Source organism: Zeus faber (assembly GCF_960531495.2).
Source record: "Zeus faber genome assembly, chromosome: 3".
NCBI classification, from domain to species: domain Eukaryota; kingdom Metazoa; phylum Chordata; class Actinopteri; order Zeiformes; family Zeidae; genus Zeus; species Zeus faber.
In genome coordinates, this window is record NC_137190.1 from 6,001,885 (window position 1) to 6,023,369 (window position 21,485).

The 21,485-nt window shown below is 45.7% G+C and overlaps 1 protein-coding gene across 4 annotated transcripts in view; it reads left to right on the forward strand.

Annotated features, from left to right (window-relative positions):
• Positions 1-21,485, forward strand: part of phkb (phosphorylase kinase, beta) — a 103,483-nt gene that overhangs the window by 55,954 nt on the left and 26,044 nt on the right. For all 4 annotated transcript variants that reach the window (XM_079997811.1, XM_079997810.1, XM_079997812.1 and 1 more), the window contains one exon: positions 16,859-16,914. In XM_079997811.1, coding sequence (XP_079853937.1) covers positions 16,859-16,914 — 56 coding nt within the window. The remainder of the gene's footprint in view (positions 1-16,858; positions 16,915-21,485) is intronic.

A 21,485-nucleotide genomic window follows, 5' to 3' on the forward strand; every position in this document is an offset into this window, starting at 1 on the left:
ATTGGGATTTATCCACCAGAAAATATGAATAACTTTACGATGGGGCTGAAAAACAAAACCGCAGGCGAAACATTTACAGTGGACACACGACCCAACCGATCGAACTCTAAATAACATAAGCTACCCGTTGGAGTGTAAATGTTTACGTCATTGATACACCAAGAACCCTGAAAGGCTTTTGGGACACTTGAGGCAGAGTCTGACGAGCTTTGAGGCGGATGTGAAGGACGTGAATGTTTTGCTGGGGGGAAAAAATAAAAATACTGGCCCATGTTTGTTTGTTTTTCCTGCCCTGACAAGGTGGGAGTCGACCTCGCTGAGAACGTTTGGCATTACTTTCCCGCGGGGCTGGGTCCCCGTTGTTATTGCGCTGTTTTTTTTTTATCTTGCCTTTATCTTCCCGTTTTTTTCGGTTGAAAAGTATCTGAAACACGACGAGGGCGCTACGTACGGACGGATGGTCGAGGACTCGTTAGAACCGGGACATTTCAGACGTCTTTTCAGTCGATATAGTACTTAATATTGATGGGGATTTTATGAATTACTTTGCTATGTTATGTGACCATGACCATATGACACATGAAGTGTGTGGAACTATATGTCTAAATCTATGTAATCACATATCAGTAGGCACTGTGATCTATCTAAAGAGATAAACTGTACATTCCTTCATTCCTCCGGATCGTCACAGAGTTTGCCTTTTCTTGAACACGTACGAATCTCTGACGCCAAACTGACCTTAGATTCTCTGACTACCCAGAATAAACGGTTGATCCCAGAGAGCTGCTCTTCAGCACGCCTCTGGTCCAACCCTTGTACCACTGGCTCTTGTACAAGATAATAAATTTGCTTTGAGACCAAAAACCTTTTCCTCTTTGTTGTTAATTTGAAAACAGGGCATTGTGCATTTCATTAGTTTGAGGAGCGGGCCGCTTTGTGACATCCAATACGTTTGTGAAGTCCGATCTTCTTCTCTCGGAGGTCACTCCCCTCCAGCCCCTTGCGAGCGCGACACCTAGACAGTTGAGCCGGTGCTGCATTTAAAGGAAACCCGGAAAACTGTGCCTAAAATATGTGGCGGTAACAAGCCAATGGTACGAGCGGGAGCGCCGGTACTTCCTCCGCCCTCTCCCCGGCGGCGGCGTTCTCCCCGGAGCGTACCACAATTTTCAGTGACGTCAGGTCTGACACAGTCGGAGAGAGCCCCTCAGTCTGCTCCAAACGTCCCTGCATAGAATCACACAGCCCAGATTTGGGAACGTAGCAGTACAGAACCTCGGAACCTTGGAACCTCCGAAACCTGTAATACATACTTAACATGAATAAACTGGACATAGCAATACACGACAATATTTACTTCAGCAATATGTATTATTATTGATATTATTATTAATAATAATATTATTGTTGTTGTTGTTGTTATTGTTATTGTTATTATTATTATTATTATTATCTATATCCTCATTGTGGAGACTGGCAAGTTGTGCAGCCATTACTGATGAAGCTTCAGTTGAACAGCATCTGCAGCAGAGAGTCAGGAAAACGCAGCGTGTTGGTTTATTCATCAAATGGCGCTAAGATTCCCAAGATTTCCAGTTTCCGCCCGCTAGCAGAGCGCATACAGCTGGAAAAGCCCTGATGTGTCCACGGATCTTTCTCTGCTTTTTCCTCCTTTTTTTCTGGTATTGATTTTCTCTCTTTCTCTCCATTTGATTTTGTTGCTCCCTCGTGTCTCCCTCTCTCTGCCTCTCTCCATTTCTTACTCGGCTTGTAACCTTTTTCTGCATCCGCCCGTCTCGGCATCTTCTCGCCACGGAGGGGCGTGTTGCGTAGTGGAGGGAGGCGACGGAGCGAAGGAAAAAGTGAAGCGGAGACGGAGAAAACAGACAAAGACGTGCGTGCTCCAGCAACGTTATTTAGGTTTTTCAGCAAGGAAGTCTGCGTGAGATTGCAATTCACACGTTTGTGGGTAAACGCAAACAAATGGAAGAGTGTGTGTGTGTGTGTGTGTGTGTGTGTGTGTGTGTGTGTGTGTGTGTGTGTGTGTGTGTGTGGTGTGCGCGCACGTGAAGCTGCTGTCCCAGCAGCTCTGCATCATGGAGGTTCCTGCTTGCTCTGCAGGCGGAAACGACACATGGGTGCGCAGAGCTTTCACTTGGAGTTAAAGCTTGATTCGTGCACTCCTCCTGTTTAAGTGTGTACGTGTGTGAGTGTTTGTGTATCTGTGTGTGTATGTGACTGTGTGTGTGTATGTGTATGTGACTGTGTGTGCATGTGCGTGTCAGCGTGTGTGTGTGTGGGCCTGTGCTTGTGTGTGTGCCTGTGTGTATGTGACTGTGTGCCTGTGTGTGTGTTACTGTGGGCCTGTGCGTGTTTGTGTGTGTGTATGTGACTGTGGGTGTGCGCGCGTGCGTGTGTGTGTGTGCGCTCGCGTGTGTGTATGTGACTGTGTGTGCGTGTGTGTCTGCGTGGGTGTGTGTGTGTCTGTGTGTATGTGACTGTGTGCGTGTGTGTGTATGTGACTGTGTGTGTGTGACTGTGTGTGTGCGCGCGTGTGTGTGTGCGCGCACTTGCATGTGTATGTGACTGTGTGCGTGTGACTGTGCGTGTGTGTCTGTGCGTGGGTGTGTGTGTGTCTGTGCATGCATACACGTGTGTGTGTGTGTGTGTGTGTGTGTGTTTGTGCTGGCGTGTGTGTGTGTGTGTGGGGGCAGAGACATACACGTGTGCACACGCTCACATGCACACGTCTCTGTTCACGCTTTCCGTTCCGTCCGTCATGTGTGTCTGCCGGTTTGCTCTGTACAGTTTTAAACTCCACGCTCTGTATCGTGTTGTATTGTTGCTTTTCCTGACTGCTTATACAACATTTACCTCGGGGCTGTTCGGCGTAATCTCCGTCATTCAGCAGAGGCTTTTGACAAGAGGTTTTGTTTGGGAAGCGTTAGATAGGAAAACGTATCTCAGATTACGGACGCCTTATTAGAACAGTGATTATTTCCGTAACCTGAAAATCGGGGTCCTCGCGCGCAGTATATCCCTCAGCATTTGCCGTATTTTTTTTGAGTGCTGTCCGTGTGTGTGTGTCCTGGTTATTTTTCCATGTACTGTATGTTTCAAAGTGCCCCAAACAAATGCTTTGCTCAGCTCTCGCAAGTACTTCTCATCTGATTGCCGTGCCGTGGGTTTCCTTGCATTCAGTGACTTAAATGGATTAGAGCATGGATGTTGTGAGATTACTCTAATCCTATCCCTGCATGTTGCACGTAACTGCCGGGCCCCGTCGTGCCTAACAGCTGTGTTAAAAAACATGAATTGAGTTGAGTGATGGGATGCTCACGTCACGCTGACGTGAGCACGGAGCAGCGGGCGGCGCATTTTGCGCGAGCTCCAGGAAGACGTCAACGACGCAGAGGGCACGGCATCGGCGCGCAGCTCCGTATGGTGAAGGGAACCACGCAACGTGCCTTAAAATGACACGGCGTTTGTATCCCGGTGTGCGGTTAATGCGGCCGGACGCCGAAAGCTCCTGGAAGTTCGCCGCAGCAGTGGGCGGTGTGATTTAGTAAGCGAGTTAGTGAAAGGGGGCGTTCATGCAACTTTAATGTGCTGTGAACTTTAAAGCGCGGGGGCCCTCCAGCTAGTAAGAACTCTGGCAATTTGGTATGTTTTTCTACTGTTGACCCTCTTGACAAGAGCAGCTTGTCTTTTGATTCGGAAAGCCGCGGGTTTGGTTGGGAGGTGGGGTGTTCTGCGTCTGTTCTTTCCCCTCGAGGGGATGTCGAGTTCACTGCCATATGAGAGTGAATCACATCAATCACACCCCAGGCAGCACGCTGAAACAATTTAATTGACAAACATGCAGCAGTTCGCAGCGGTGGAGCAGTGGGATCGAATGGTGGGGAGGGGCGGTATGATTGCCTGCTGGGGGGAAAAAAAAAAAAAAAAGAGGTGAAGTAAGTTATTGAATGAATGTAGTAGATCTTCCCACCACAGTACATGAACTGTTCCTACGCTTGCGTTCCAGCCGAATCCTGTCTTCAAGTACGAATGAAGATCCTGACTAGCTGTGGCACTTTTACCACCACACGCGACCCAAGTGGCGTTTTCAGGGCCCTCCGGCACAGAGACACAGAAGACGGGGGGGTTGTAAACACCAGTTTATTGTAGAGAGTGGGCTTGCTGGAATTATCCCAGGAGCAGATAGAACATGTCGTGACACGTGCGCCTCTCCTGAGCGTGTGCGGGGATGGGGGTTTTAACCTGTTGCTCATTAGACCAACCAACGAACAACAGGTATGCAGCAACTCTGATCCAAATCACCTCCATCCAGGTCAGGTGTGGCTGCTCACACACCATCCCCACAGCGCACTAGCGTAGACCTCTAGGCTTTTTAATAACTTGTACAGGAACCGACCCACCTGAACTAACTAAAGTACAAAAACTGTTTATTACTGACGATGCCTGATCAGTTCCGTGTAGAGAAATTCCCCCATCGGCCCACACCAATAATTCATTCTCAACCTTTTTCCTTTCAAGGACCTTCGATTTGATATGCATTGGGCCACGGATCCCATTTAATTGGATTTTGTCTCTGGGACCCCAATTTGAGAACGTTTTTATTGCTAGATATGATTTTGTGTCTATTGCTTGGGAGATGACAGTGAAACTACGATCAAAACAGTCTTTATTGTACCTTCTGTAATGGTGCTGCCGTCTTGTAAAACGAATGACTCATCCTTTGGGCTGGGACCCCCTGGACTCCCGTCGCGAGACCAGCTGCCAGAGGCAATGCCCATAATCACCATTTTGATCGTCTTTCCCAGTTGAAAGCCCAATAGAGGACGTGTTATTCCACAGGGCGTCTGACCTACCTAGATTTCACGCATGTCGGGGTGGGGGCTTGCGTGGTTTTAGTTTCTCATGGAATTTTCAAACACTGCTCAGGGTAGCCAGGCTGCTCTCAGGACAATCCAGCGAAAACCAGAGCGGGAAGAGGAGCATGAGGGCTACTTTGAGGTTGGGTTTATGGCTGGAATTTAGTTGAAACACGGTCGAGCAATACTGATCTGGGACTCGACCGGACTCAACTCAACTCCTCTCACACACACACACACACACACACACACACACACACAAACACACACACACACACACACACACACACACACACACACACACACACACACACACACACACACACACACACACACACACATAAACACACATATATACTGTTTATATCTGCATAATTGCATTTTTTACATCATCTTTCCGTCATTGTCTTTCACCCTTTTCTACACCAGTCTTCTTTGTTGCTTGTTAAAAAAAAATTAAATTCAATGGGTCTTCCTTTGGTGCATGCCATCACAAACACCCGCCCACGCCGCACACACAGGCAGAGGGGGAAAAAGTGTTTTGCAGCGAAATTATGGCTCAGCGGGAACCGTCGCTTTCCATCAAAGTTCTTCCGACCAATGTTGCTGAGACTCACTCTAACGTATTCGCTCACACACACACACACACACACACACAGACACACACACACACACACACACACACACATACGCACACACACGCACGGTTGTGGCTGACTCTGTGAAAACAAGGTTAATGGAAAAATTCCATTGTAGCCCACTTAGGGGGAGCTGTCAGTTATCAACGGAAGATAACGCTCCGGGTCAGGAAAGGCCTTCAGCCGGCCGGTACAGCACAGAGAACAAAGCGCACCCCTACAGGAGTGAAAGTTAGTCGATGAGAGAGGGGGATGGATGAGAACCAGAGACAGAGAGAGAAAGAAAGAACGATAGAAAGGAAATAAACAGCGAAAACAGAGAGCAGGGTAAAGGAGGAGGGGGGCGGGGCAGGGAGAAAGAGATGAGACAGAGAGCGAAAGAGAGAGGGGGGCCGAAAAAAGTGAAACCAGGGGAAGAAAAGAGGAGGCGGCGGCGGCGTAGGCGGGGACGGGGCGCCAGAAGGTGGGGGGGAATGGCCTCGCGGCAGAGGCGGACGGGGCGAGGGAGGAGCGGAAGCGGGTCGGGCGGAGGCGGAGTGATGCAAGAGAGGGATGTGGGAGTCGCCGAGGGATGAGGCAGGTGGGAAGAGGGGAATAGTTGTTGGTGAGGAGAAGTGTTGACTCTTGCTTGTCGTTTTGCACATAAAAACATTTAGCAGCCGAATTCATTCGACTTGCGTAAAGGCCGTTTCAGCGTGATTGTCTCTCATGTCTATTAATCAGACTTTGAAGAGCAGCGAGTGTTAAATGAGCGTGTTTACCACTATCTAACCGTCACATTTTGGAGTCTTAGTTTCTCCTGTGAAAAAGTGTTCCTCGGCACCGGCAACTAAGTTCCTGGTGGCGGGGACAGTTGCCTGCTTGATTTGCCGCCTGTCTGGCAGTCAGGGCGGCGCTCTCCGTCTGTTCACTGCGTCGGAGAGAGGGGATGTGGGGGCGGCCTCGCAGCCACCGACCGTGGCTCCGCGGGTGCGGCGCGCCCGGCTCTCCGGACTCGTCCCGCTGCCTCGCTGGGTGCTGCCGATCAAACGCGATTCAATATTGACGGGCTGAAAAAGCGGAACGGGAGAAAGTTTGGTCGTCTGAAAAACGGGCGAAACAACGTGCGCGGTTTCTAAATGTGAACGTTGGTAAATATGGAGGTCGGAAGATGATATTTCAAAGCCTTTGAATGAGTGTCAGGTCAGCCCGGTTGGCTATGACGGTGTGCAGAGGAAGTGGGAGGGACAAGTCTCACCTCTTCAGAATCAGAAACGCATTTGATTCATACGACAAGTGCGATAATCGTCGATTCAATAAAATACTTGATATTGATATTTTTAAGTGAGGATCGATTCTCAAGAGCAACACAGACTATCTGCGGTTGGTACCGTAGTCACTTCTGTCATTGCGCTCCCATTGAGGAGCCATAGTCAGATTCAGTTAAGTGCATTCATCTTTAAGGTTCAGCAGCATAGCGCACCAGTGTAGTGCAGTGTGTTGGGTAGAGGTGAGCGCGAGGACAACAGTGAATAATCTATGGACCGTCCCCGTTTAGTACTAAGGTGACACCAACACCCTGAGTAGCTGGGAACAGATGGCATTAGGATTTGCCCCCACAAACACAAACTTGCATGCACACACACACGCACACACACACATGCACACCTTGAACTTGAACACACACAGACACACACAAAGACACACACACACAACACAGACACACACACACACAAACACACAGACAAACACACACACACACACACACACACACACACACACACACACACACACACACACACACACACACACACACACACACACACAGACAAACATAGTCATACTCACACAACTCAGTATGTTTTGCACTTGAACCTTTCACACATACATGACCTGCTCATACAAGTACCACACACACACACCTGATGCCATGGAAACCTTAAAAACCTTTTTCTTCCTTTAATCTCTCTCTCTCTCTCTCTCTCTCTCTCTCTCTCTCTCTCTCTCTCTCTCTCCTCTCTCTTCCACTCGTGCACACACATTTCCAGAGTGCTAAATCCTGCTGTTTGCCAAATGGCATGGTGACAGGTGGAAAGCGTGGAGCCCTGCAGTGTGTGACAGTAAAAGCTTGTGAGAGAAACTGACCTCAACCTGGAGGGAACTCGACATAACTTACACACGCACCCACACACATACACACACACATGCACACGCACACAAAACACACACACACACGCACACAAACACACTCTGATAACACATAATGTTCTACTACTGCAATGAGACATCACAACCTCAAACTCACACTATACGTACTTGCTTGTGAACACACACACGGAGGCAATTTTACTTGCGTAAACACGCACACACACACACACACACACTGATAACACATAATGTTCATACCACTGCAATGAGATATCACAACAAAAAAATCACAAGATAGGTTCTTGCTTGTGAACACACAAATACAGACACACACAATTTCTGTATCAACAAGAAATAGGTCACCTTTCGCAAGATTTCACCAGCTGGGTGCATATCATCATCTCATGTCTCACACACACACACACACACACACACACACACACACACACACACACACACACACACACACACACACACACACACACACACACACACACACACGGCCCTGCTCCTCTTTTCCACAGTACCACCCCTCACCTCTTCCTTCCGTCATTTATGAGCTGCTCTCGGTGCCAAGGGCCCCATTAGCGGTCTGTAATAGGCTTGACCCCGTCATTGTTTTGGCTTTTCTGTCACCGTCGCCGGGTGGGGCCGGCGCGTACAGCGGCGTTCGGCTTCTCAGACACATCAGATGGCACCGGGCGGGGGCCGCGTCACCGGAATGCAGAAGCGCTGGCAGGAAGACGAGGGCAAATGTACAGCAGGGCGGAAGAAAGGTCAAGAACATGAGGCGGCGCCGCTCAATTCACAGCAGAGTCACCTCCTGCCCGTGAGAATACACTCCTTCGTTTCCTTTTTTTTCGGGTGTCGTGGTATTTGCGACTTGTTTTTTTTACAGCCAGTGATGCTGTGCCACTTGTTTCTCGCCTGCTAACTGGTGTTGTGGTGGTTACTCCGGCCTCCCGCGCTCCGGCCGCGTGGCGGGGTGGTGGGTTTGAACTGTGTCGAGCTTTGTGTCGCGTAGGATTCCAGGGGGACGCGGTGGCACAGCTCTGGCCAAGAGGCTTTTAACCCATTTTCTGTGAGAAATAAACCTCTAATATAATAGGGTAATGGTGCTCAACCTCTTTGTCCCCAGGGTCCAGAATACATTAAAATAAATGATTTGTGCCTCAGACCCGTGTGCCATCCACAGAATGTTAAAGTTTTTATGAACGGTCAAGGTCATGGTTCTGAAATACAACCGTTTACCTTGAACCGGTATAATAAAAGATTTATTCACGTCACTTCGTCGTCGGGCTTTTCAATGAAAAACTTGAAAGAATATCAATGATGAATCGATAAATAAGAAGAAATGAAAGAAAAGATGGTGATGGATGGACATCTTGTCGGAGGGATTGCATGCTTGCATGACGCACGCACGCACACACACACTCATGAGGTGGAAGTGCTCGTCTGGACTGTGCTTGACCGTTTCCAGGACATTACGTGTGGCTTTGCAATACCTTGTAGAAGGATGGGAATTTATAGCATTATCTCATTTTACATTAGCATTTTCATTTAGCATTTTCTCATTCTCCGGCCCAACCCCCTGATTTGTCCCGGAACCTTCGCGGCAGAATCCTGCTCTGCGCTGAAAAGGACAAGCCGCTGCGGTGGGCGGAAGCAGACAAGCTGTCGTTGAAATACCCTCCCGGACGATGCCCTCCCATACGTCTGCGCGTGTCTATGCCCTCGCCTGCGTGCGGCGTACGTTCCTTCTTTTGTTTTCCGGCGCTGCGGTATCATCATTGCATGCGCCTCTACCTGCGCGCACGGCCCGCCTCTCACGCCTCTCACTTGCGCAGAGTTATAATCGGGGCCACTTATCTTTCCCAGCCTCCCTTGGAGCTCAGCCTCTCCAGGCTTGAAATCAAAGCGACTCGGGCTCGGGCAAGCCAGGACTCCTGCAGCTCCTGCTCCAGCTCTCCTTTTAATATCGATTGATTTTTTTTTTTTTTCTTTTCCTCTGCCTCCATAACCGGGAGGCAGAATATTTCTGTGCCGACATCCCAGGGGAACAGCGTGTTGCTTTTCTCCGTCGTGGTACCGTGACAGCTGTATAGGATATTGGTGTAGGATCCCATTCCCGCCTGCGCCCACGTGTACCGGGGGAGCGATTTAACGCTCCCCGCTCCCCGGTACATCGGTCCCTCTATCGGTCCCAATGTCTGTCCGTCCGTCTCTTCTCCTCTGTATCTTGGGATGTGTCTCAATACCAACCCTGCTTTCCCTCGCGTCCTTTCATGTCCCATCATGTGAAATGGAACATCGATAAAATCCGAAATATCGGCACAATCATCCAGCCGCCGTGTCGTCGTTATCACTCAGTGACCTTTAGAAAACGCCGAACTTTGATATGGGGAACGCCGGCCTTTTTTTTTTTTTTATCGGTCCAGGTTTTTAAATAAGTAATAAAAGAGATAGCATTTCTTTCATGTTTTTTCTCCCCATACAACTTATTTTACCACCAACCCCGATACTTTGAAAATACTCTCAACAAAATTGGAATCTGTGAGCAGCACACAGAGACCGACTTCCTAAGGACGATTCAGAGCCTCAAGTCATTCGTCTGTGGCTGGGTATAAAGAGAGTGCATTATTTATTTCATTCAAATACTTTTTCCTTTTTTTTTTAGGGTCAGAGGAAAAATTCCTTTTCTCCATTTTAAACTTCATGGAAAAAGTATTTTGAAAAAAATGTCTTTGGATGGGTTTATTTTTTTTTCCTGTGCTTTTGTGTTTTGTAATGGTCTTGCTTGAGGCCATTTCCCTCGTGTTGTGGTTTGCCAGCCAGCGCGCTGGGATGGATTTGACCTTGAAATAGCATGGCTTCGTATTCTGTTAGATTTCTGTAAAGTATGTTGCGTATAGGTTGGATGTTGGAATGGCAAAGTTATATCAGGATAATTGAACGCACTGAGGAATATAAATTAGATGAGTAAATATTACATAATATTCTTTTAAGTTATGTCTTTGAGCAATGAGTCATTGACGCTTTTGTACAAGGCAAGTTAAATTCGGTACGTTTCCATGCACACATTAATCAGAAGAAGGCGGATAACCAGAATAACATGATCATTTGAATAAGTTTCATGTCTCATTCAGTCAGTCGAAATATTCAGCCAAGTTGGGAGCAGAGGAAGTGCCATGGCGTGGGCTTTTCTGAATTTCTGTTTTTTTAGATAATCAACTATTTCCTATGATTGAGTATGAACGTTGCTTCAGCATCACTCCCAAAGAGTGGCTTGCCAGGGACCGTTTGCCAGGGAAACGCACTCTGGTTCAACTGGTTCCGCGCTAAATGCACGTGGTATGAATCTCTGACGTTTAGCTGCAGAATGAACACACCAGAAAAAACAGGATTAATGGGATTGTCTACACGCCACAAAGCAGAATATGATGGACTAATCTAGGCCTGTCGATCACAGCATGCCCCAGGCCTTTATAAAATCCATACAAATATGATGTTTACATGACAGTTGCAGTATTAGGGATATCGCTTAATTTGGAATAGACTGTACATCACCTCACATCATTGTCAGTTTTCAATAGAAACAGTCAGACGGACAGACAGACGGTACCTGAGAGATGCTGCAACAAGAGATTGAGGGAGGGGTTTTCTTTTCTTTTCCTCTTTTTTGTTTTTCTTTCTCATCACCGGTCCTGTGCCTGTGCCTCGGCGCTTGTAATTTGGAGGTGAAGACAAATGAGGCAGAGCTCAAGTTCATTCCCTCTCCCCCCTTCTACCAAAGTGGTCCCAGTCCTCCTGCAGGTTCTGGATCTGCAGCTGGGTCCTCCCCTCAGTGAAGATGGGTTTGGGGTTCTTCTCGAAGCCTCCGGACAGAACTCCGTTCCAGGAGCGCCCGTGGTTCTGGCCGTCCATGTCCATCACCACTGCATGCAGACAGACAGATGGAGACAAAGCTAGAGAAACAGACAGACAGATAGAGACAGACAGACACTTTCACTCTGTGAAGGGAAATCATTCTTTTGGAAAAACCATCAGATTTGAAACTAAAACTGAATATGAATAAATCAGCTTTTTAGGGGGTTCAGACCTGGAGGTTCGGACCTGGGGGTTAGAACCTGGAAGTTAGGACCTGGGAGTTAGGACCTGGGAGTTGGGACCCGGGAGTTTGGACCTGGGGGTTCGGAACTGCGGGTTAGAACTTGGGAGTTAGAACCTTGGAGTTCCGATCTCAGGATTTGGTCCTGGGGGTCTGGATCTGGGGGTTTGGATCTGGGAGTTACACCCTTTTTTTTTTTTTTTTTTGCCTATGCTGTCAGCATGCTGGGCATATAACACAGAGTATTTGTGTGCTATTGCGTCTAGGACAGAGTGTCTGCAAGTTGAGTTCAAGTTTTCAACCTGCAATGCAGCTCTTTATCAATTCTTAAATCGTCGAGAACTGCTGCAATAACTCTGTCCTGTGGACGACCTGTAGGATGACCAGAGCACAGCTTTTTGTTACACAGAACCAACCACCAATCCCCCTCTTTGGAGAACCATCTTACCATGTTTGGGTTTTACTTTACTTTTTATTTCCTTTACTTCAAGAGGGGGAGAATCACCCCGGGTGAGACAGATAAACATAGAACCAATCAACAACGTGTACACAGAAAAACATCAGAAGACATTATGTATTTAAAAAAAAAAAGAGAGTTAATTAAGTCCAGGAAAACTGGAACAGCAACTGGTCACGTGGCCTCTTCCTCTCGTAGTTATGGCAGTAAATGAGGTAGGAAAGGAGAGGAATGCAACCAGGAGGGTGTTGGAGGTGTGTTCAAAGCAGGTGTTGGTGGTGTGTGTGTGTGTGCCTGTGATGATACCGCCTGTGTGTGTGTGTGTGTGTGTGTGTGTTTGTGTGTGCGTGTGTGTGTGTGTGTGTGCGTGCTTGCATGCGTGCGTGAGTGAGTGCGCGATGTGTCCACCGGTGAGTGTACAGGACTTATCGTATATTAGTTCTGGTGTATGAGGTCGGTATTATGTCATGGCGCCTCCAAGCTGTGGAAAGGGCCCCTGAGGCACCCCATGGCTGCAGGAAAGCCCCGAGCACCCAGCCCTGCAGCCACAGAAGAAGCCCGAGGCAGAAGCCCAAGAAGCAACCCCCACGCCTGGCCCCGAGGAGCATAACCCAGTCCCAGGGAGCACGAGGAGAACGCGGGCCGCCGACAGACCGACACCCCGCTGGGCCCCCATGCCCACCCGCACTCCAAGCAAGAGCGAGGCCGGCCCCACCGCAGCCAGCCGGCCGCGAGCCCCGAGCGCCCATCCACGTGGTCGATTGTGCTCAGCGCAGGGGGCCCGGATGTTAGCCCCCCCCCCACCCTGCCGACGCCAGCAGGCCATGGGATATATGGGCCCTCCACCACCCCAGGCCCCCGGGGCCCCCGTCGCAGGGAGGCCACAAATCCCCCCCCCCCGTCTCATCCCTATCTCTCTCTCTCTCTCTCTCATAATATATTTATTTTACTATTCACTATGTCACTTTCTTTCTCCCTTATTCTCCCGGGTCCTATCGTTCTGTCTCTCCTCTCTCCCACTTTCTCTCCCCTCTCTGTCTCCCACTACTCTGTCCCTCTATCACATTCCCCCCCATCCCTTTCCCTCTCCCTGATATTTTATTTTACTGTTATAGTTCTCTCTCTCTCTCTCGCTCTCTCTCTCTATCTGTTGCTCTCTCTTGATTTTCTCTTTCTTCCCGCGGCCCTCGCACTCCCCTCGCTGTTCCTCTTTCCAGGATCGCCGAGTAGCGTTCCACTCTCCCTGTTCGCTTTATCACAGTGTGATGAAGGGAGGGATGTACTCAAATTTGTTTTGTTTCTCTGACAGCTATGTCTATCCCCTGCTTATAAATCTTCCTCCCTAGTTAGTCATTTGCTGTGTGTGTGTGTGTGTGTGTGTGTGTGTGTGTGTGTGTGTGTGTGTGTGTGTGTGTGTGTGTGTGTGTGTGTGTGTGTGTGTGTGTGTGTGTGTGTGTCTGTGTGTGTGTGTGTGTGTGAAACTTCATATATTTTCCTCCCGTCATGGTGAAGGCCCTGCAGTTTTTGCGCACAAAGTGAAAAGGCGACATTGTTATAAGATGACAAGAACAAACAAGGCGGCGGAAAAAGTTGTTGCACTCCCTCCTTCACCAACTGTCTGTCTCGTGTCTGTCTGTCTGTCTGTCTGTCTCCTCTTCTTCCTCTTACAGACCTTGTATCTTAACTTCTATCTTATCTTCAAGATTGCGCTTCGTGTGTTCATGTACAGCACCGTGACACAGTATGGAACTGTAAATCTGTTTGTGTTCAAGATTCAAGAGGTTATTTGTCACAAACATACTGTATACATACGGTTATACATACAGTATATGCAGTGAAATGTCATGACACCCGGTGATGCACAGTAAGGATTTTGGGTTCTATAATTATATCATAGAATTAATTGTCTGTGTTGCATTAAATATACATTTAAATCCTCATAAATGAAACTTACCTTAACTTACCTCTAAAATTATATAATAGTATTAATTGTCTGTGTTGCATTAAATATACATTCAAATCCTCTTAAATTAAACTTACCTTAACTTACACCCAGTACTGACCTCATAAGAGAAAAAACCGCCCTTCTCTAAGTCACTTTTTTTTTTTCTTTTCCTATTTAATAAGAAATCATTTTGATTACAAATTCATGAAGGGGCCAGTTTTCCTGCTCCTGGATTGAAATATTCACTACAGGGTGCAGCTCTTTGTAATGGGGGACCACAGGGTAACTGCGTGGCATTTCAAAGTATTACATCAATCTGACATAAATTAAGGCCCTGAAATTGCATTTGGAAATTGCAAGGACTGAAATTAGAATTTCAGAAAAAGGTACATTGAAGATTTTGCCAGTCATCGTAAATAAATAAATATGGAAAGTTTGAATGCATATTAGGCTCGTACTAACGAATATGACCCAATAACTAGAATAGAATTTGATGATACCAAGATGCCCCGATGTGATGATACAGAAAAGGAGATCTGTGCCCGTGTTGAGAGTTTTTCTCTGCAGTTTCATAAAAGGACAAAGCGTCTGTGACTTAAAGAGGTTTGCGAGTACCGGTGCTAATGCCATATATTTAGCATATATTTAGAATGCTCTGTCCCTCGCCAACTATGAACAGTCAAGCACACATGAAGGAAAGGATGGTGTAGTTTAGGAATAAATGCACCATCTCCTCCCACTTCAGGCCACGCCAACGTTAATCTGTAAGAAACAGTGTCTGTCCGTGGTGCGAATAGTCGGACAATTCTACTTTCGATGCAAGTAAAAGTCTTTATTTTGCTCAAGTTAACATTTCTTATTTCAGGGAAAAGGGGATATGGGACAACGTGCTGCTCGGTAGAGTCGTTTGAAGCCGGCCTCAGATGACCCCCGTAGCGCACAATCGCTCCTAAATTCGGGATCCACTCGCCGCTGTCCAAGGTGCTGAAACAGACTTTGGCTTGTCAAACTAACTTCAACAAACTACGGCCGTAGAATGTATAGCGACAGTAGTTCGTCACTCCAATTCAAGATGTTAAAGAAGCTGAATGGGCCTTGAAGAAGAGTTTTAGAGGATTGTCGAACGGAACAGGATCTGACATTACCATCTCTGCCGTGAAACGCTTCCTCTACTCGTCCCATCTTCCACATGCGACGTGGTAGTTTTTACCTCATAAATGAGAACTAAGTCTCGGACCTAAAATTGGACGGGTTTTCATCGTACTCGAATGGGGCTGAACGCAGCCCCATTCAGCACTCCACACACAAGTGGTTCATTTTTTAAAACTCCAGGTAATTTGTTCAGGAACAATGTGACTCGTTCCTCACCAAATTAACTGTTACAACAGCTTACTCCACCGACAGTCTCAACTTCATCCCGTGCCTCTAAAGGAAAATTAATTTTTTTTAATAGATTAATCCACCACGAGTCCTGTGCTGCTTCCCTTATGAATATATGAATATTATTTGCATGTCAATTTGTCTTGAACAAGTTGGGAGCAAAGCGCCCTGATATTCAAATGATTTAAAAATCAGTAGTGCAGCGGTGGTAATAGGGTGGATGCTGTCACAGATGATGTGCTGATTTAACAGCTCCCCCGCTACACCCGAGGTACAGTATAGTCGGGGTTACTTTAATGTGAGGTCACCCAGAGATCGCTCTATATGTCGACCGCTCTTGGACTCCCAAATGATGTCATTTAACCTCCCATGTCAATTGTGATTATAATTATGATCTTATGAGAAAAACCTTTAAAATTATCTGATTTGTGGCACATAAGTGGTGGAGGGAAGTTGGTGGTGACGAGAGGGAGCCAAATGAGCCTACGCGTCTTGAGTTCACTAATGACAGACTTTGATTGCATGGACCCGGACCCACGGCGCTCAATCCATCAGCAGAACTTGGTTGGAGGCTTCTGTCTTTCGGTCTCCCTCTCTCCTCCACCAATCTCTCTAGTTTTCCTCCCTCTCTCCTTTGCTCCCTGATTGATGCCAACACGGCGGTCGTGCAAAAATCAGCTTTTATTGACCAGAGCAAATGCAGGGCGTTTAGGTGCGTGGACAATCTGCTCTCTAGTAAAACAATGATATTAACTGTTGGAATACCAAACAAAAGCATGAGGTTACCACTATGCTGTTTCTACACGAAGAAGAATAACATTGGTGACAATATTCCAGTATTAATTTCACTATTAATTAATGAACGTCTGTATAAATGGTCTGAGTAAAAATAGTACCGTATACTATAGTATTTATTGATCTTGATTGGTCTTGATTGATTGATGAATTGATATACAAGCTTCAGGGAAAATGTTGCGTCTGTTTTCAGCCTTTACACTCTTGCTGTCTCTTCATATCCCCTTTTTTTTTTTTGTTACCTACTGTTAATTTTTAAATCTTTTATTTTTTTATTCAGATGGCCGTGCTCCATAAATATAAATTATAATATGGGATGGAGAGGTCTCTGAGCTGACTTGTTACTGACAACATTCTTTCTGCCCATCTGTCTCTCTCCTTATGCATCTCTTTCTCTCTTTCATCCTCTGTTTACTCTATCTATCTGTCTATCTATCTATCTATCTATCTATCTATCTATCTATCTATCTATCTATCTATCTATCTATCTATCTATCTATCTATCTATCTATCTATCTATCTATCTATCAGGGTCCCATTCAAAATGATGTTGTGATCCATGTTGCCCTGATTGCAGAAAGTCAGAGGTAAGTAATGTCCATAAATGTTCATTCAATAAATGTCCATGGCAGTTTTCCCCCTCCAAACACACCACCTCCAGCTGCACATTAAGCACTAGCTCATCCTGACCTTTGTCTCCACCTCACACAGTGTGTGTGTGCGTGCGTGCGTGCGTGCGTGCGTGCGTGCGTGCGTGCGTGCGTGCGTGCGTGCGTGTGCCTGCGCCATATCTCTTTTTTGCACATTTCCAATGTCCATTCTGTCTCCTCTTTCCCTGCCAACGCGGAGCATAACTAGTGCACTCTCACATTCAGTGCTTACAGATATAATTACAAAATATAGCTGGGGGTCCAGTTTAGTCGAGTTAGGAACAACAGGAGGTATAACAGTTTTCCGAATTTCTCTAATGGCGCGATCAGACAACACAAATTCAGCCCGATTTTGACCCGACCAATTTTGGCGTGCCGGGCCCGAATATTAATGTCGGTAACGACGTACAAGGTTCTTTACACTGTGTAGTGTAAACTTTAATTCACCTCACCTTATGTTGCCGCTGCGCAGTAGCAGACGGCCTAGTGTTGTAATAAACCATCCAATGAGTCATTTCCACATTCCGCCATCTTTGTTTACACTTGCACACGCAAGGAACATAAAGCACCATGTCGTAAAATACTGGCGTAAACGGTTCTGGCAGAACGCGGCGGTTGGCGAAATTACTCCTTGGATGGATTGTTACTGTATTAACTGTAGTTTTCTGGGTTATGTAAAACGCAGCACGAGTTACAGTTTTCCGAGTTTTCTTTAAATGCAGCATTGGCTCAAGTTGTCTGTCTACATGTCGCAAGTGGCGGAATGTGAATGAGTTCCGAGGGACGAAGCTTGGACCTATATGACTTCGGATGTTGATGTCACAAAGCTGGCTGCCCCTAAAACTAATCAGATCGCCTCCCGGATCCAACGAGACCTCAGCCAAGTCTGATTGTCATATTTCAGATCATTTTAGCCCAAAATGCGTCAAGAAAATTAAAAATAAGAAATGCCAGCAATAACAATAACACTGTCGGCTGGACCCCGAATAACCACTATTAAAGAAATTGATTGTGCGCCAGGGTCTGGGACACCACAGGCAGAGCCGGAAGATGAAGATCACTATTTAGGGTATTACAAAATAGACTCTCTTGCCTCATAAATCTTTGCCGGCATCAGGCCTTAACACACCCAGCATGGAAAGTCTTGCAGCTTGGAGTTTGCAATCCTTCCAACAACGACATATTGTGGAAGAAGAACTGAATTTTTCTCGAGAATTTAAATATGATTGAATCAATTCATTTAAACCTAAAGTGGGGATGGGTTGGATAGATATCATAGAGAAAAGGTAGTTGATTCTAAATCATCACTTTGATTGCCTGCTATTCTGCCAATTAGGGAAAATGGGAGATTCATCCAACAGTGACGGTCATCTTGCAGTATGTCATTTTTAAGCAATGAATTTAATGTTTTTGTGATGTTTGCGGCCACAAATTTGTACCTTGCGACAAAATTGAAACAATGGAATGCAAAACATTTTACAGATGTACACACATGATGAAAGGGTCATTCATGGATATAATGCAAATCTGTACCGCATTTTCATGTGGCGTCAATGTCCGGCAGCTTTTAGACAGACTTAACGTGCTGCAGAGGAGAGCTCCAGTAGCTAGAGCACAACTCAAACAGATGAAGGAGAAAACGGACGGATACAAGGACAACATGTGAAGCAGTAGTTGTACAGAGGTGCATACAGAGAGAAAAGAATGCTTTAGATCGGGCGAGAGACCTGGCATGGTCAATTTGAAGGGCTGTGACTCAAAAGTGTAGCGTGCCACCTCTACTTTAATATTTGATCATTAATCATTTATAATTAATCATCAATAATTCATCATTGTCTCGTCAGGGCACCACTCCCATGTAGATTTATTTTGGAGAAACAAATGGGTTCAATTTGATTAAATCAATCATAAGGTGTAATTAATCAGTTTAAGAAGGATTAAGGAGTTCTTGACCGCTTACATTGACCTATGAATTAAACTCTTAAGGAATACCAACCGACAACCTATTTTCAATTAAGTGGATTTATTTTCTCATGCTAATCTACCTGAACAAATGAAATAATAGTAAACATCAAACAAAGTGACAACAATAAAATAAATGGTTAGGAAAATAAAATGGTAAAGGCAAGAAATAATCAAGAAAATCAACAATGGATGCAGGATTTAAAATGGTGACACAATCACTCAGAAACAATGGTGAGATCGAAAGTTAGGTGAAAATCATTAAAAATAATGAAATGACAAACTCTAAGGGGGTATCTGACCTCTCTAAAGGGGGGATTAATTAAATCTGACACATCAACCCGTCATCATGAGGCAGAACTGGAAGCCTTTCAAAGCCTTACAGAGTCGTGGTTCAGGAGTTTCAGCCGCTCTCCAGAGCTGTTGGGCCGGATGGAGTTCCATAGGTAGTTGCCGACGCTCAGCTCCTCCACCGGTGATTCTCATCCACGTCATGTGGGCTTCAGGACGGGTGTCGGGTTTTGGACGGGCAGGGGAGCTCCAATGTTCCCAGGCGGATGGAACGGTCCGCCGGCTTGAGAAGGCTTCGGTTTGGGAAGGTCCAGGGACCGTGTTCTGATCCGACTCTCCGATCACAACCGAGTTAAATTGGCGATGACCCCCGGGTGATGACTGGTTGGGGTTTTGTGTCTAATCGAATTAATATGACTATACTAACTTCATCAGTTAGGTTTTGTCTTTGTGGATCGGTTGAAAAACAAAAAAAAGAAAATAATGCAACATTGCAAAACCGCAAGGTTTAGTGAGAAAATTAAAAGAAAAATTTAAGAAAATACAATTCTTCAGCTGGGTGGCTGGAGCAAGCTTGTTTAGTAAGATCTAAGTTGTGTGCAGACTTTGGTGGAAAAAAAAGACTTCAAGAAACTTGAAATTAAAACAAATTTTAAAAAGAAAAAAGGGGAAAGTTCTTCACTGGAGTGAGGAACCAGCCTGCAGACTGAGCAGTCAACTGCTTATCTTAGACACCCGCCTGAGGGGGGAGGAGTTTGGGATGTCTCCTGGCCTCAAGGCAGGGCAAGTTTATTTATATAGCACATTTCTACAACAATGAAATTCAATGTGCTTTACATAAAACATCAAAAGCATTAAGACAAAGTGCAAAAGAAACACATTATAACAGGACATAGAATCCATAAATAAAAAAAATAGAATACATAGAATGCATAAAAGTTATAGTGCAATGCAAGAATTAATCAAAGAAACCTTTGCTCTTTGTTAACAATTATTTTGACTATTCCCTGAATTGTGTTTTACCTTGTCAAGGCGATATCCTAGCCCAAGAGAACCGGTCTGGAAATCTTTCAGTTATCTGAAATCACCGTTGCAGATCAGCCAAAGCCGTTATAATACAGTAAAACATATAGAAGCCATTAGTATATACATTTCAACAACAAGGCAATTCAAAGTGCTTTTAAATAAAACATCAGAACATTAGACAAAGTGCAAAAGAAATACATTTTAAAAGGAAGTAACACATTATAAAGTTAAGAAATAAAATACATAGAATGCATAAAATCAAGGCATAAATTTACAGTGCAGTTCAAGAAATGAATATTTAGTTTATTAAAAGGCAGCGGCAAACAGGAAAGTCTTCAGCCTTGATTTAAAAGAAGTGAGGGTAGCAGCAGACCTGCAGTTTTCTGGGAGTTTGTTCTAGATACGTGGTGCATAAAAACCCAACGCTGCTTGTTTAGTTTTGACTCTGGGGACAGAAAGCAGAGCTGTCCCACACGACCTGAGAGCTCTGGATGGTTCGTAACGCAGCAGAAGATCAGAAACGTATTTTGGCGTAAACCATTCAGCGCTTTATAAACCAACGGTCGTATTTTGAAAATCAATGCTTTGACGGACAGGAAGCCAGTGTAAACATCTGAGAACTGGAGCGATATGATCCACCTTCTTGATCCCAGTGAGGACTGGAGCAGCAGCGTTCTGAATCAGCTGCAGCTGTCTGGTGGGGGTTTTAGGGAGACCTGTAAAGACACCGTTACAGTAGTCTAGTCCACTGAAGATAAATGCACAGACACGTTTTCGCCAAATTCTGCTGAGACATAAGTCGTTTAATCCTTATATTCTTAAGGCGATAGTAGATTGACTCTGTAATGGTTTTAATGTGGCTGTTGAAATTTAGGTCAGAGTCCATGACAACACCGAGATTTCTGGCTCGGTTTGTGCTGTTTAACATTATTGATTAAAGCTGAGCGCTGACGTTTAGTCGTTCTTCCAAGGCAACAAAAATAATGTCTTCAGTTTTCTCTTTGTTTAGTTGGAGAAAATTCTGGCACACATCCCATCGTTGATATGTTTAATGCACTTGCTCAGTGATTTTATTGGACCAGTCCCTTGGTGGTTTTGCTATATAAAAGAGTGTGTCGTGTGTGTAATTATAGTATCATATTTTGTTATTTTTCATAATCTGAGCCAGCATCTGAGCATGTAGATGTTAAAAAGAAGAGGCCCCACAATTTCTTGGGACAAGACAGCTG